At 35.0% G+C, this 15955-nt stretch overlaps 1 protein-coding gene across 1 annotated transcript; it reads right to left on the bottom strand.

Moving 5' to 3' along the window:
* Nucleotides 1-758: 758 nt before the first annotated feature.
* Nucleotides 759-15445, bottom strand: LOC135155453 (splicing factor 1-like). The gene is made up of 6 exons (XM_064104428.1): nucleotides 15067-15445; nucleotides 12407-12568; nucleotides 8980-9055; nucleotides 3388-3540; nucleotides 2438-2527; nucleotides 759-963 (listed from the first exon to the last, which is right to left on the bottom strand). The coding sequence occupies exons 1-6, from the start codon at nucleotides 15323-15325 to the stop codon at nucleotides 759-761; spliced, it is 945 nt and encodes a 314-aa protein (XP_063960498.1). The 5' UTR covers nucleotides 15326-15445.
* Nucleotides 15446-15955: the final 510 nt, after the last annotated feature.

Below are 15955 nucleotides of genomic sequence, written 5' to 3'. Positions count from 1 at the left end.
GGGGTTCTGTTAGATTGCAACTCGCTGCGCAGGCAAATAAAGGTAGCAAAAGGTGATATGGTAGGCAAGAAATTTTAATGCTCTTAGATTCCGTGTTCTATATCCTAAAATATATTGCACAAATATAGCTTAGTCTGAGCAGAGGAGATTATACGGAACATGAATCAGTCCCAAAGTGAGCAGAGAATTCAGAAAGAGAAGGCATGAAGACTAATTGTGAAAACCTCATCAAGAAGTTATCTCTCTTGGTTTTTTCAAAGAAATAATCGTCGTTTAAAAGGGGCATCATGGCAACAATCTCGGTCACATTTTCGAAAAGCTTGGTATGAATACCAAATTACAAGCTACATGTACTTCTGGGGCCCGTAACACAAAGATTAGCAATGATCGTAGAAAAATTTTCTACGATTGATTCCATTGACTGTGTTGTACAATCAATCGTGAAAATCAAGCATACGATTGATCACTAACCTTTGTGTTACTGACCCAGAAATCCTAAAATTTGGATGGCCAGGCGAATATTTGTTATTGATTTCTGGCATCTGTAATTAATAAGGATTATGGGATTACGAAACAGGTTCCGGTCTCATAATTACATAAAGTCAAGTTTAGCAGTTTCTTCAAGGTTTCACAGTATAAAGAATTTCATGTCTAGTTCCATCATCACAGAAGTCACTCGGTCTGTTCAAAATTAACAGATCATGGAGCTTTCATATCATAACAACCTCCTAACTTGTATACCCCTCTCTTATGGCAAACTACATGGGAGTAGGGTTCACCTGAATGACTGCTTTCTTGACACTCTCAGCATTGTTGGCTGTGACAAGGGCATGGAGAGGTTCATCTTCTCCTGGTAAAGGCTGGCCATCTTTACGCCCAACCTTGCCCTCTTTCACTGATCCCTTGCCGCGGATCATAATCTTGGTGGTCGTATCCTTCTCAAGTTTCTTCAAGGTATTACCTCTGAGGAAGAAAAATATATAAAGGAAATAATAAGAACTATAAAAATAATCATAAAACACAGTTCTTACATAGCACATATCATATTATAAAATCCATATGAGCATCTTCAAGACTTGGATATTATTACCCTTGCCTTATCCCCAAAGCCCTTTACAGCACACAAGCATTTCAAAGAATGATGCCTTCAAGGTCTCCATTTACATCAACCTGGGTCAAACTGTGGATAAATTCCTTTCTGAAGGGAATTAAATGTCATTGCTGGGATTGAAACCCATATGACCCTTTCATAATTGAAACCCATATGACCCTTTCATAATTGAAACCCATATGACCCTTTCATAATTGAAACCCATATGACCCTTTCATAATTGAAACCCATATAACCCTTTCATAATTGAAACCCATATGACCCTTTCATAATTGAGACCCTTTCATAATTGAAACCCATTTGACCCTTTCATAATTGAAACCCATATGACCCTTTCATAATTGAAACCCATTTGACCTTTTCATAATTGAAACCCATATGACCCTTTCATAATTGAAACCCATATGACCCTTTCATAATTGAAACCCATTTGACCCTTTCATAATTGAAACCCATATGACCCTTTCATAATTGGAAACCCATATGACCCTTTCATAATTGAAACCCATATGACCCTTTCATAATTGAAACCCATATGACCCTTTCATAATTGAAACCCATATGACCCTTTCATAATTGAAACCCATATAACCCTTTCATAATTGATACCCATTTGACCTTTTCATAATTGAAACCCATATGACCCTTTCATAATTGAAACCCATATGACCCTTTCATAATTGAAACCCATATAACCCTTTCATAATTGATACCCATTTGACCTTTTCATAATTGAAAGGTGAGAGTCAGAAACGCTAGTCTCTCTAGATCATGATTCTTTCAATAATACTTATTGTACATTACTGACATCAGACATGCAATTAGAGCAACATGACACTACTACACTACATGACCTTTATCATGTGACCTGAAAATCTCACAGAATGTTCAGTGATTATGGCCAAGTTTCATGAAATAGATCCATATATTTTTAAAGTAAACTGTTTTTCTGTTTTCCTGTTTTTACATGTTTTGTTCTTGAATCAAAATATTGAAAAATTACCAATTTTCTGTTTTATATCTCAACAATAAAATCAATTTTCACTCAATATTTAGTTTTTGCTTTTTCCATTTAGAAATCAGAAAAACTAATTATCTTACAGCTGAACCTTGATTATGATGCCTTGTACTACGGTGGTGTTTCATAAAGCTGTTCGTAAAGTTACGCACAACTTTACGCACGACTGAAACCTGTTCTTAGGCGCTAAATCACTTACATAGGGATATCATTTGGCACAAAAAAGGATCACCAGTCTTGCGTAAAGTCATTCGTAACTTACGAACAGCTTTATGAAATGGGCCCCTGGATAAAGACAAAGAACTTACCGAGGTCCGATGAGTAAGCCAACAAAGTTGATATCTGGATGCTGATCCTGTGGTATCATGACCCGATCACTCACTCGCTGGACAGGTGGCCTGCAAATAGTACACAATCAATATCTGTCGTCAATATCCTACATGGTAACAGCTATCTTCACTCAAAAAGCCGAATCGGTAGTCGTTTGAACATTAGTTGAGGCCACTTGCAAGCTTTGATTGAAATATTTGAAATAATGTATTAAATTCATTTTCAGCAAATCTAGTTTCCTTTGCAAGGAACAGACCAGCTACTGATTGCAAACTTGCAATTCACTGCAAGACTTGTGGTTGGTTTGAGGGCTTAATACTTAAAGGTCAAGTCCACCCCAGGAAAATGCTGACTTCAATAAATAGAGAAAAATCTAACTAGCATAGTGCTGAAAATTTCATCAAAATCGGATGTAAAAGAAGAAAGTTATGACATTTTAAGGTTTCACTTATTTTACACAAAACAGTGATATGCACAACTTGGTGACTCAGTCGATGATGTCCATCACTCACTATTTCTTTTGTTTTTTATTGTTTGAATTATACAATATTTCATTTTTTATAGATTTGACAATAAGGACCAACTTGACTGAACAATATAGTATTAAACAATGCTAATTCCACATGTTCAGGGAGGAATTAATCTTTGTATGACTTGACAATGAGGAAAAATTAGAATGTGCATATAACTGTTTTGTGAAATTTAGCGAAACTTTAAAATGTCACAACTTTCTTATTTTACCTCCGATTTTGATGAAATTTTTAGTGTTATGCTTGTTGGATTTTTCTCTTTTTATTCAAATCAACTTTTTGTTGGGGTGGACTTGTCCTTTAAATAAGTTGTAAATAAACTGAGTTCCACAAGAAACTGATCAAACTTTTTACGAGGGCACTGCACAAAAGATGGTCCCTTTTTGGTGAAAACTTACTTGTAATCTGCTGGAGGCTTGTACTCTGGATTCATAGAGAGTGCTTCCTGGATCATCTTGTGACGATCCTCCTCCAACTTCTTGCGCATCCGATAGTCCCTGGTGTTGAGACGCTTGCCCTCATGGTTATAGATAGGCTCGGGTGAAGGTGACCTTCAGGATCAAAAGAGAAGACAAGAGGCATAATAACCTCATACGGCTCCATAAACAAGACTCAAAATGGAAGAAGAGTTAAGCTTGCTGCAACTGCACATCTATTTATCATCCCATTTTGGAAAAAATAGGTAAAGTTGCATTTGGAAAGCTCTTTTCAACTGCTAAATCTTAGGTATTAAAGTTCTGAATCAATATATGAGTAATAATATGAGTGCTAAAATCAAAATTCCAGTCAATTGTCAGCCTCTTTGTAGGAGTGAAAGCAAATTAATTTCTCATTCATAACAATGTCATAGCAATCTTGCCATCCTCCACAGTTTGAAGCCAACTTAAACTTCACTCCAACGTCAAGGTTTGTAGTAATGCAGACCCTTTCTAGCATTACTCAAAATTTCAAATAAGATGATTTTACTTGTTCCATATTTTCATGCGAAATTAATTTGTTAGAAAAATTGGGTCGCATCAGATCCTGCAATGTGCACAGGCTTGGCAATTCATTAATAAAACTCTATGAGTCTTCAGGTCCTGTTCATAAAACTCACATTACAAACATATACTAACTAATGACATACACAGAATTTCAATAGTTATAATCGTCCATTTTCATTCCAATGGATTATTTTAAATACAGTCCGACCTCCCTCATCCGGATCTCTCTATTATCCGGATGCACACTTGCCGAGATTTTTTTTTTAAATCTAGTACGTGGGGAAATGATATTTCAATCTAAACTCAAAATTCCTACACAAACTCACTCTGATTACATGAATTTTCCAATATAGTCTACCTACAATCATTATTTTTTATGAAAATATCAAATCACCGAATAAACTTAGACAGGATAATTTTCCAGTAAATCAGGGCACTGCACATTTTTTTTTCAGGAAAAACAACAACACATGTCTCGCTCAGGCTTCGTCTTGCATTACGGACAGCGCCATCCATCATATTTGAGCCTACAGTCAGTATAAAAATGGCTGACTTTGCGAAGCTACGATGATCCAATTTTCAAAATTAGTTTCATTGAGTCATTCTCTTTCTTTCGAGGTATGCTCGATGTATTCCTCATTCATTTCACCAGGTAAATTATCCAAGAGTTTTGGAATGGAAACCAATCATTTTCATTTCCGTAAAAAAACGTATATAATTTGCACTGACAGCACTGAAATACTGTCTGTGTATGCCCACTACAATAGATTACATGTAGCTACCATTGGGGAGGCAGCTGCATGTATTAATACTGAGTCTCCCAGATCCGGATAAATCCCTTATCCGGATCGGTGCTGGTCCCAACCTGTCCGGATAAGAGAGGCCGGACTGTATATACAATTCTTTCGAGAGAGAAGCCATAAAACATGATGCAATTGACCTTGAAATAAATAAGGCTAACATAAGAACTCAGTCTGTATGTTTATCATAAACAATACAAAATTTTGTTAAAAGTGCATTCTTTGATGAAAAAAAATTATTATTAGAATGGAAAGTATCCCCTTCTTCAGTAAAATTCAGGTGTAATTAACAAATATATAAATTCATCTAACCAAGCTCAGTCTGTAAGAAAACACAAAATGGCTGATTTTGTGGACAACTCTCCATTTGTTTTGTACACAATTGTTTTCTTCAGATTTTACCCATTATCTTTCAAATTGCATATTGCCTCGTTCTGAGCATGGAAAAAATGGAAAAATATAATTAACACCACATATGTCAAGGTCAGGAGATGTGAAATAATGTAAAATACATGGGAAAATCTGAAAATTTGTGTACAAAACAAATGGAGAGTTGTCCACAAAATCAGCCATTTTAAGGCATGTTTGCCAATTTGAGGATCCCCATAGAAAGTACAACAAGACTTTTTAAATGTCCATAACTTGCTTATTTCACAACCGATTTTGATTAAACTTATTTTAAATTGTTCCTCTCAATTTACTCTTTCTAATAAGATTGTTTCTCTTCTTGGGATTTGGTTTCCTTTAAAATGAGATATCAACTAGGCTGATGGGACAAGGGGTTGGTGATCTACAACATTTTTTCGCTGTCAACATTTTGAAAAATGTAACTCTTCCACCCTTTTGGGGGTACCAGTTCATGATATGTGACCTCACATTAAAATCCTGAAAAACATACCATATTAACTTACACAACACATCCAGTTTGCATTTTGCAGTCTTACTAACAAGCAGAGTTAAATCATTTTGATGAAAAAAAAACTTATAGTACATGTAAGGGGAAAAACAACAAGTTGCAAGAATTCCCTCCATAAAATGGAACCTTCATTTGAGCCTCCATTTTAAAGATGACCAAACCTGAAAATGGCCAAATTCAAATATTCTCCAAGATGATAAAAGGGAAACTACATATAATGAAAAAAGGTCATGGTTATTTTCGTTAGAGCCTTATTTGGGGCAAATGATTAACTGACAGAAAATAGAACTTCAGATTGTGATATGAAAACTCAGATCACTAAAAGAAATCCAGAATTTATACTAAAATTTTAAAATAATCTCACTGAGACAGGAATGAAAACAGAAAATGTGATTCATCAAGCCAATATCTATTTCATCATGTTGCTTTGAGCAGAATAAATTTTGATGTCCAGGTTGGTTGGGTGCAAAAGACCAGGTCATCTTTCTGGCATGGCCCAAGGGAAATTCAGTTGGAAGCAGAGGTCAACCTTCTTTAATTGCTAGGCTATAAAACAATCATTGCTCTCATCATAAAATACATAACATTTCGTGAGAAAATACAATTTTCATTTGGAGGGAAAAGGTTAGCAATCATTTGCATTATGGTTATAATAGTACTAGCAATGCAAACTTGCAAAACTCTGGGAGAAAACTTTGGTTAGGATTTAATCAGTTGTGAAAAATAATAGTCTGCATGATAACTGAAATTCAAATGCAAACTTGTAAATCTCTAGGAGAAAATTTTGGTTAGGATTTAATCATTTGTGAAAAAGAAATATGGGAAAAGATCATTATGACTTATGTGATTTGGAGAGAGACAATGAAATGGTTATATGCTTCCCTGACATACAGTATCAACCTATTTATGCTAGACAAAAACATGAGATAGCATGCATTTAATAACTATTATATCTTTGCCAGCACATTAAAAAAATACCGGTTGAGCACACATTTGTAAGGAAAAATAAACCTGTATTTCATCAAAGTTAAGATAAAAGACTAGCTACAAATTCAAAACTAAAAGTGAATTAAAATAGTGGAAAATGCAAATCATATCAATACATGACATTCCATCCTATATGTACTTTAGATTGCCTGATATTGATCAATTAATACGAGACAGAGACTTCAAAGACCTCCGTTCTCCACTTCCTTATACATGTATGCCAACTTGGTATTATTTGGTGACATGTACAGAAACATGATAAAGCAGACTATGTAAATAGTGAGCATCTGAGAAAAACACAAGTTTCCATGGAGATAAAGCTTGGCAACCACTTGCTACATTAAACACTGTGAAGAGGTTCGATGGGCAGATAGTTTACTTAAGAATGCAAAGTTTCGGATTTTGCTTTGTTTCAACATGTTCTTCGTAAATTCTGTGAATTGTGTGTTTTTCATGAATTCCATTATTCTTTTCCTATATTCCTTATCGCGGAAAGCCGAAAAACTGGGAACTTAAGATCAACAAAAATATTGAAACATGTACTTGTGACGAGGGGTGGGTCTTAAGAGTTAACTTGAGCACCTGGTTTCTGCAAGAAGGCCCTTTTCCGAAAGTCATCAAAGGCAAACTCAAGGTGTGTCATAGCTGCCAACATTATGCAACCAAAAAAGGGAATCATGATCTGATGGCCCCCTCCCCCTCCCCCCCAAAAAAAAAATAGAAGAATTTTCAATGAAAAAAGGAATTGCTCAACACGACCCTTAAAGGTAAAGTCCACCCCAGCAAAATGTTGATTTGAATAAGAAGAGAAAAATGAAACTCTTATTCTTCTTTTTGAATCATATTTATGAAATAAAATATATATCATACCGTAATTTTTTTAAAGTAATTTCTTGTAACATTTGTTTCCTTCAAAAACATTTGCCTATTAAAACCCCCCTTAAACATGTTCTTTTCTTTAAAAAAGTGAAATGAATGTTAAAGCCTATTTTTAATGGTTAATGTTCACAGAAAAATCCACTTTAATAAACCTTTGTCACTGTATGTACATGTACATGTAGGTCCAGGGTAAGATACAATTTCTATTGTTTAGGGGCGATTGCAGAATTTTGGGGGCTACATGTATTTCTTTCATTTGAAGGACTAATTTTTAGGGGTAAAAAGTAATTGTGCAGTAAAAGCAAATATTATTTTTCTACCACAGTTAGAATATTGATTTTCTTGAACATTGTTTGAAACAGATCTTGGGGCAACTCTAGAAAGAATGGTCGCCCCAAAGCAAGCATTCTGGGGGAATTTTAGGGGCTATTTGGGCAGTCAAGAAGGCAAAATCACCTGTCGCCCTCATTTATTTCCTACGCTGTGTAGGTCAAACCTAACCATCAGGTGCCCAATTATTTGATGAAATCTAGGGCTACATCTACGTAGGACTAAACGTCACTGAGGCTAAAAACAAGGTCCATTTTAAGACTTTCCACTCTGTATACCAGTTGTTGGCAATACAGAGGCCATACTGACATCATACAATGCCCCTCCACTAATCATATAATCACGCTTACATGTAGCTAATCATATGTCAGTACAAATACCATGTGTCCTGCGCAGGCCATAGGATGCAACTACAATATAATTGTGATTAGCAAAATTGAATGTACAGTAATTCTGGATCAGGATGGAAAGCAATCTAATTTGCTTGTACAATCACAATACAATCACAAAACATCAGAAAATTGATGAGAAAGCAAAATGGACCGAACATAATCATTTTTTTCAATCAAATATTAATGAAAATAATTTTCTAGTATTTTACGATAGGATGGGGTCAAATGAGTGGCAAAAAAATAATGTAAAAATCTAAACCAGCAGAAGTTCACTTGAATGCAAAATGTATACTGTGGTTGAAAATGCAGTCTGGCAAAGATGGTCACAGTCAAGAGACTCAGTGCCTGGTTTGAAAATAAGCCTGGGTACTGTAACACAAAGGTTTGCGGTGGATTGCATATATGAGAGAACAGTTCCAATTTCTTCCTTGTCAGTGTTTGGAACAAAATACATGGGATCTTGACTGGTATTTACTGACGAACTGCAAACCTTTGTCAACAGAGCCCAGGTATTATTCAATACCCATAACCTAACTGCACAAATATGTGTATCAAACATGAGCACAAGCCTACCGAATGTGATTTCAAATTCAATTCGAAAAAAAGGGGTATGAATGAAATTAATTACAATAGGGATTAGAGCAAAAGAAAAGAAGGAAATCAAATGAGAATGGAGTTACAGTTAATGAAGTCTTTGACAAACCTATCCTCCACATTGGGTGGCACACCAAGCTCTCCGGTTCGTAGTTTACGGCTCAATTCTTCAATCTGCAGATGTACTGTAGTGGGTAAAGTATGGTTAGAAAGGAGACAAAAGAGTGGGTCATACATGTTCATTTATAATTATGCGGTGAAAAAGTATTTAGGACAAACTTGATGCTTGCTTTTTTCTTTCATCAATAAACATAAAGAAACATACAAGCAACCTTTATTATACAAATACGATGTTCTTTTTTCCTGTTGATAAATAAAAAATTGGCACTAATATAAAGTCAGTGTTCCAATATTTTCATAAGGGTAGAGTCATTACAGGTTGTTGTGGGGTTTTTTACCAGTGGCTGCCCAGAAATTTTTTGCGAAGACCGGAGGACCACTTAAAATAATAAAATACAAAATTCAGTGTCACCAAAGCCAAAGGCCTGTATTCCCTCAACTTGATCTATCGAAACTTTAAAATACTATATTTCCAAACCTTTAATCAAGCAAGCAAAGTTCGGAAAATAATAACCATTTGAGCAGGATTTTTTTCTATATTCTTGCTTGAATTATCATCCCGTAGCGTTATAATCATGTTGCATGGGCACGGTCATGTTGTTTTGTTTGTTCGCAACTCTTACTCTACAGGAGAATTTCTATGGATCGGAGTAACTTTAAACATAAAACAGAACAAAAAGACTGTGCCCAAGCACAGGGATTATGTTATGGGCAGATAATTTCAAGCAAGAAAATTGAGAAATCCTGATTGGAATGTTGGCTGATTGAAGTTTGGAAATTAAAGTATCATGTGAAAAGTTTTTCTATAGATCTAGGTAAGGAAATGTAAGTCTTACTCTCAGTCCAATTTCTCATGATTTTCGTTATTTTAGCAATCCATCGGTCTGGAAGAAATTGTATTGAGCAGTGACTGATCATGGCATAATCATAAAAGTGAGACTTTATAGGATTATTTACCAATTCAATACACCATGGTATTCAATACACAGGAAATAAAATGATGCACATGTCATTTTCAGTGAAGTGATAAAAATGCAATCACTTCACTTATATGCAAAATTAACGCCCTTACCCATTGTCAGTTATCGTCTCAGTATTTTTTTTAACACATTATCTCGATCATACATGCACAGTTATTGGATTACAGCACATAGTAAAGAAAATTTCAGTGTCACATAGGCATCATTTTGTTTAAAAATCTACTGTGTAAATGAACCTTATTAAACAGACCTTGGAGCATTCGCATATAGGCCAGTGCTATACCATCACAAGCCTACAATTGGAATAAATTGGATCCTGTTACAAAAAGCTATTAAAGCGATTGTGAAGTTGATTTAAATGATTGGTTGCACATCCTGATAGTGATCAATATAAATAAAATGTGTAAAATTAACACTGTTAAAATGCACAAATCTGTATGTTATAGGGCCCAGATGTCTGTATCATTTACTTCCCCTTTGAAGATTTTCCTGAAATTTCAATGAATAGTTTGGCAAGGAGACTGCCACTTGAACCCTAAACCCAAATTATATTGAAAGTTGCAGATAATTTTGAAGAAAAATACCAACTGACATTTTGGATAGAAGGAAGTTAACACGTAGATACACAGATTACATGGCAATCACAGAAAAGGAGTTAAAAGTTCTCCTGATTATAATGAAAGATGTTAACTAGGTACATAAAAATATAAATTCAATAAATCAGCCACATTGAACAAGACTAAATTAAGCAAAAAGGCACAAATAAAAACCGTAATTGATACATGTAAATTTACATCAACATGTGTATTTGAAAGCTAGCACATTTGTTACTACATGTACTTACTATAAGATACCATTAAAATGCATGAGGAAAGAGAAAACTAAAGGGTAAAAGGGAAAGCATTTTTTTATATATAAAAATATAATATAAAAACACAAAGTCTTAAAAATGTGAATGTCACAATACTAAGAGTAAGTATTTTTTATTTTCTTTTAAATTTTCTTCGCAAATGAAAAGCAAACCAAAGTTACACACAAACAATTTTTGCAGCATAAAATGCAAATATATGTAGATGGACTTTACCATTATTCGACATTCACATCCTTGCAAACTCTTCGCAAAACATTTTTTTAGCCAGGTAAGAACCAGGCTTAAGGATTAAGTATTTCATCAATCACTGTTGTAGTTTTTTGTACGGAGGATTGAAGTACAATTCTTATCATATTTCCTTCAATATAGAAGCATTGTGTGAAGCCTGTTTTATGTATTGTTATTGATACAAAACTGAAGATAATCAGGGGTGAGACATTCCGGGGTTTTTTTTTACCGCCCAGGATTTTTTCGGCAGAGACAGGTGTACTGCCAAAATAAAGAAATACATAAGAAATTCTGTGTCACTAGACTATGCATATGTACCACTTTTCAGGCCTTTATTTGCTAGCTACATGTAGACCTATGGTCAAAACTTGAGACTTTTTTTCCAAACCTGAAATCAATAATAGATCCAATTCAACCAAGCAGGATCTCCCAATTTTCTTGCTTAAATTTATCAGCCCGAAAAGTTATTATCCCAGTTGCATGGGTACAGCCACTTTGCTCTGTCTGCTTTGTTTGCACTTTTAGTTTACTTCAGAATATTGATCCATCGCAATAAAAAACAGAACAAAATGGCTGCGCCCATGCAACTGGGATTATAACATTTCGGGCCGATTAAATTCAAGCAAGAAAATTGAAAAATCCTGCTTTCGTACTATTATTTTCATACATTGTAGCTCTACCTCAACTACTTGGTATCATGTGAAAGTTTTGATAAATAGATCCACATCAGAAAATAAAGGCCTGAAGTGGTGACTCTGAATTTCTTAAGTTTTTCTTTGTTTAAGCAGTCCATCGGTCTGGAAGAAATTTCGCCAGTTACGAACAGCCTCAGGCGGGCACCAGTGGACCGTCCAGTTTGAATAGACTATAGATAATCATACACTGCATGCTATTTATCAACATATTATTTTACTTCTAAAAAAAAAGCAAGAAAGCAAACAAGCTCATCCTTTCACAAAGCTTCACATCTGAAAACCTGAACTAAATGGAAATTGTAAATTTGTGAGAAGAAAATTCATGTGTCAAGTTAAATCACATTTATTTTCGTACACATGCTAAATACCAAATACCAATTGAAAATACATACAAGAACATGTGTATTATAACCTTGGGACAACTTGAGTAAAGAGCAAAGACATTCACCTATTGAGAATGAAGATCAAAATAAAAATCCAAGCTAACTTACGAAGACCAGATTCTTATATCAGTCTTTCTTTGTTTTGCAGGGCAGTAATATGGCAAGAGAAAAATATCAAATATTTAGAATGGAGGAAAATGACATTGAAGATATAGATGAAATTTCATTCAAGCCAGAATAATGTAAAAGGTATACTCACATAAGACTTGTGTTTCTTGTTCCTTTGACAGGCCTGAAGGGATAACGGTAGCCACACCTGGCGCAGCCTTGACATCCTCTCCACCCCATCGACTCCGTTTGCGACGCTTAGAAGTCTCTGGTTGCTGCTGCATTGGCCAACTTGAAGATGCTTGCATCAGAGCTACATGTACATTGATAAACACAGATATAAACAAATTTGAAGCTTGATTACAAATAATTATTATTATACTAATAATTTATAATTATAATTATTTATAATCAAGTTTCAAATTTTATTATTTGTTAAATAATAATTTTTATCTATAAATTGTTCTTCAAAACAGCATTTTGTAACATTCCTTATCGAAGGTACTGTACGTCATAAGGAAGCAGTTCAAGGGTCACGCTTATTGTATTTGCGGTGTTTATGAATGGATCGAGGGATATACACGAGATCGGTCTGGTAAGAAACCTCTCATTTTTCACATTTTTATCAACTCTTTTTTTTGCACCTTCATACCCATTAGGCGTATGAAGGTGTATAGATAAATGGAATCAAACAAATTTACGTGATTTCTATCTTCAAAGATGGATTTCCTAGGATAATCCATCTTTGTTGACAAGTCTCGCTTATATGCCTATGGCAAGGGTTTCAAGGCTTCGTGATGAAGAAGTATATGTAAAAATGTTTTAAAATATCAACACGAAGTCCTCAAGGTTAGTGCATATCACTTGTTTTGTTTGTGAAAAATATTTAAGCGAAATTTTAAATGCCATAACTTTCTTACTTTTATTTTTACATCCGATTTTGAAGAAATTTGATGTTCATTTTAGCATTATTCTACTCTAACATTAGTTTGATTTTTTATGTTTAGAACCTAGATTATTCAAAATCAAATCAACGTTTTTCTGGGGTGGACTTGACCTTTAAGTTAAACTTTAGATCAAAACGTTAGGCTTTAAACTTTTCTCATACCATATGTTGACATGTTTAGCTATATTACCAAAAAATTAAAAGGCAAGACTTCCATGTCACCTCGGCCCTCCACTAAAAATTTAAAATTGAAAAAAAAAATATGGAGCTAGTATGGAGTATGGTCCATACATTAGCTCCATATTTTTTTTAAAATTTTTAGTGGAGGGCCGAGGCACGAGGGGACATATGGAAGTCTTGCCTTTTAATTTTTGGGTAATATCAGGGTGACCAGACATCCCGTATTTCCCGGGATCGTCCTGTATTTTGCTCCTTTGTCCCGGCGTCCCAATGAACCCTTCCCGGGACGCCTATTTGTCCTGTATTTCAGAATATTGAACAAAATGTAGTTAATACATTTTAAAAAGGTAAATTTTCATCGAATACCAACAGATGACGAAGCAGAAACAACAATAAAATCAATAACTAAACTTCTGCAAGTTCTGCGGTGATTTTCTTGCTAAACGCAATGCATTGCAAACGAACTGGCCTCCTGCCTGTGTGTGGCAGGCTACTAGCTAGGCATGTAGGATCGGAGCAGATTCTCAATGGTGCAAACAATGACATTATAAACAGTTTTCCAAAATAATAACAAAATCGGCGGGAAATTTGTATAATTATATTATGGATTCTCAGATTACTGATTTGGAGATGTAATCGGAGGAACAAGTTATAGAGTTTTTATCTAATGGTTTCAGCTTTCATTTTGAGTCTTGTTGTGTATGATGCCCCGATGTTTCTTCTGATTATTAAGTTGAAAATGTTTCACTTTGAAATTTTATTCATTTCTAAAACATTTTTTTTTAATACAAATTTATTTAAAAAACACCAAATATTATGATTTTTGTTAGATGATTGGATTGTTTTTGTTGCTTGAACTTTTTTCCCGTTTCTTCGTCCTATCCTTCCTGCCTGCCCTTTTTTGTTCCATCTTACATGAATCTGTATTTCCTATCTTTCTGTCCTGATCCTTTCTCTGTTCATTTTCCTTTCTTTCTCTAGTCTTACCTGCCTTCTTTCCTTTGCTTCCTTCTCCCTTAGCTCTCATTTTTCTTTTCGTTCTTTCTCTCTTCCCCCTCTTATTTTCATTCTCTCCTCCCTCAATTCTTTCTTCCTTTCTTTCATTTTATTTTTTCCCTTATTCTTTCTTTCCATCCCTTCCTTCGCCCCTTCCTGTTTTTTTTTATGTTTCTTTCAAAGAAAAGAATGAAGGAAACAATTTTCTTTCCATCATTCTTTCCTCCTTTTTTCTAACTTTCTTTTTTCTTTCCTCCTTCATTTTGTCTTTCAACACATTTATTCATCTTCCCGAAGTCCTTTCTTTTTCTTTCTTTCTAAATTCAATTCAAATATTGACGGAAACCTTTTTTTCTCTTTTTATTCTTTCTTTCAATTTTTCATCCTTTTCTTTCATTTTCCCTTTCAATTTTTCTTTCTTTCTCTCCTTCATATCACCCTCCCTTCCAATTCTTTATTTTTTTCACAAGTCTAACTCTAACTCACTGTGTAGCCTTCTTTGTTGATCTTTTTTGTCGTCCCGTATTATTATAGGCGTAGGGCCTATAATTATTTTTTTAATCTATTCTACTGAGTACTACTAGATCTAGGCTGCGTATTTCATTTTGTGAAATCTGGTCACCCTGCCCTGGGTAATATAGCTAAACATACCAACATACTGTCTAAAGTAAGCCGTCTTAGTGTCTTACGTTCAATGATTTGGCGCTGACCGGGCATTGTTAATGGGTGATGAGCGGCCGACACAGGTCCGCTGGTAGCGGTACTCTGGGCCTGCGCTGGTCGGCCGGCAATCCCGGCGTGATCCCGTTTCAGGATGTTCGCAGTCACCCTCGCAGCTGCTTCACGGGCAGCGTTCAACATCGAGTCATTTCCAGATGATTTTCCTCCTCCACTGAAGACTGGATGCAAAGCTCCCAGAGGAACACTGTTTGCACCTGTTCCTGCCATAATTGCTCAATTATTCTGTTCTCAGAGGTGAAAAATTACAAGAACAACGTCGGTTGAACACAAAGATTTCACATTCCAATATGGCGCTTTCAAGCTGTAAATCGCGTGAAGTTAGCATACCAAAAATGCAGCCAAAAGTAGTGGGTTTTACTACGGCATCGTTAAAGGGCCAGAGAGAAATAAGATCCAAACTACATTCTGATCGAATTTGACAAACGGTTTGATAATAAAAGGGGCTATATTCAGGCATATGACACGCAGAGGCAGTTCAACTCCCCTAAAAAGATCAAGCCCCCCCCCCAAAAAAAAAAAAAAAGATCACCACAAAGATAAAAAAATAGATCCATCAGTCTATGTAATTATATAATCTATTTACCTATTTTCACAAAATTTTGTATAAAGTAACTTTAGTATATACCTACACAGTGGCATATTCAGTGGGGCCCATGGAGCTAGGGGGGGGGGCAGCTAGGAACCTGCATTTTGGTGCAAATTGATATATTTACCATGGGATTATCGAATGCATGAAGTAGTTGTGTATTTTGTAGTGATTGAGCAAAGCCTTTTTTTAAAGTGATTTCTAATTGATAACATATATATATTTAGGTTGTAATTTTAGAGAAAAAAATC

This window comes from Lytechinus pictus, chromosome 1, assembly GCF_037042905.1.
Source record: "Lytechinus pictus isolate F3 Inbred chromosome 1, Lp3.0, whole genome shotgun sequence".
NCBI lineage: Eukaryota > Metazoa > Echinodermata > Echinoidea > Temnopleuroida > Toxopneustidae > Lytechinus > Lytechinus pictus.
Note: the sequence above shows the minus strand (reverse complement) of the source record. Positions and strands in the feature narration are given on the sequence as shown.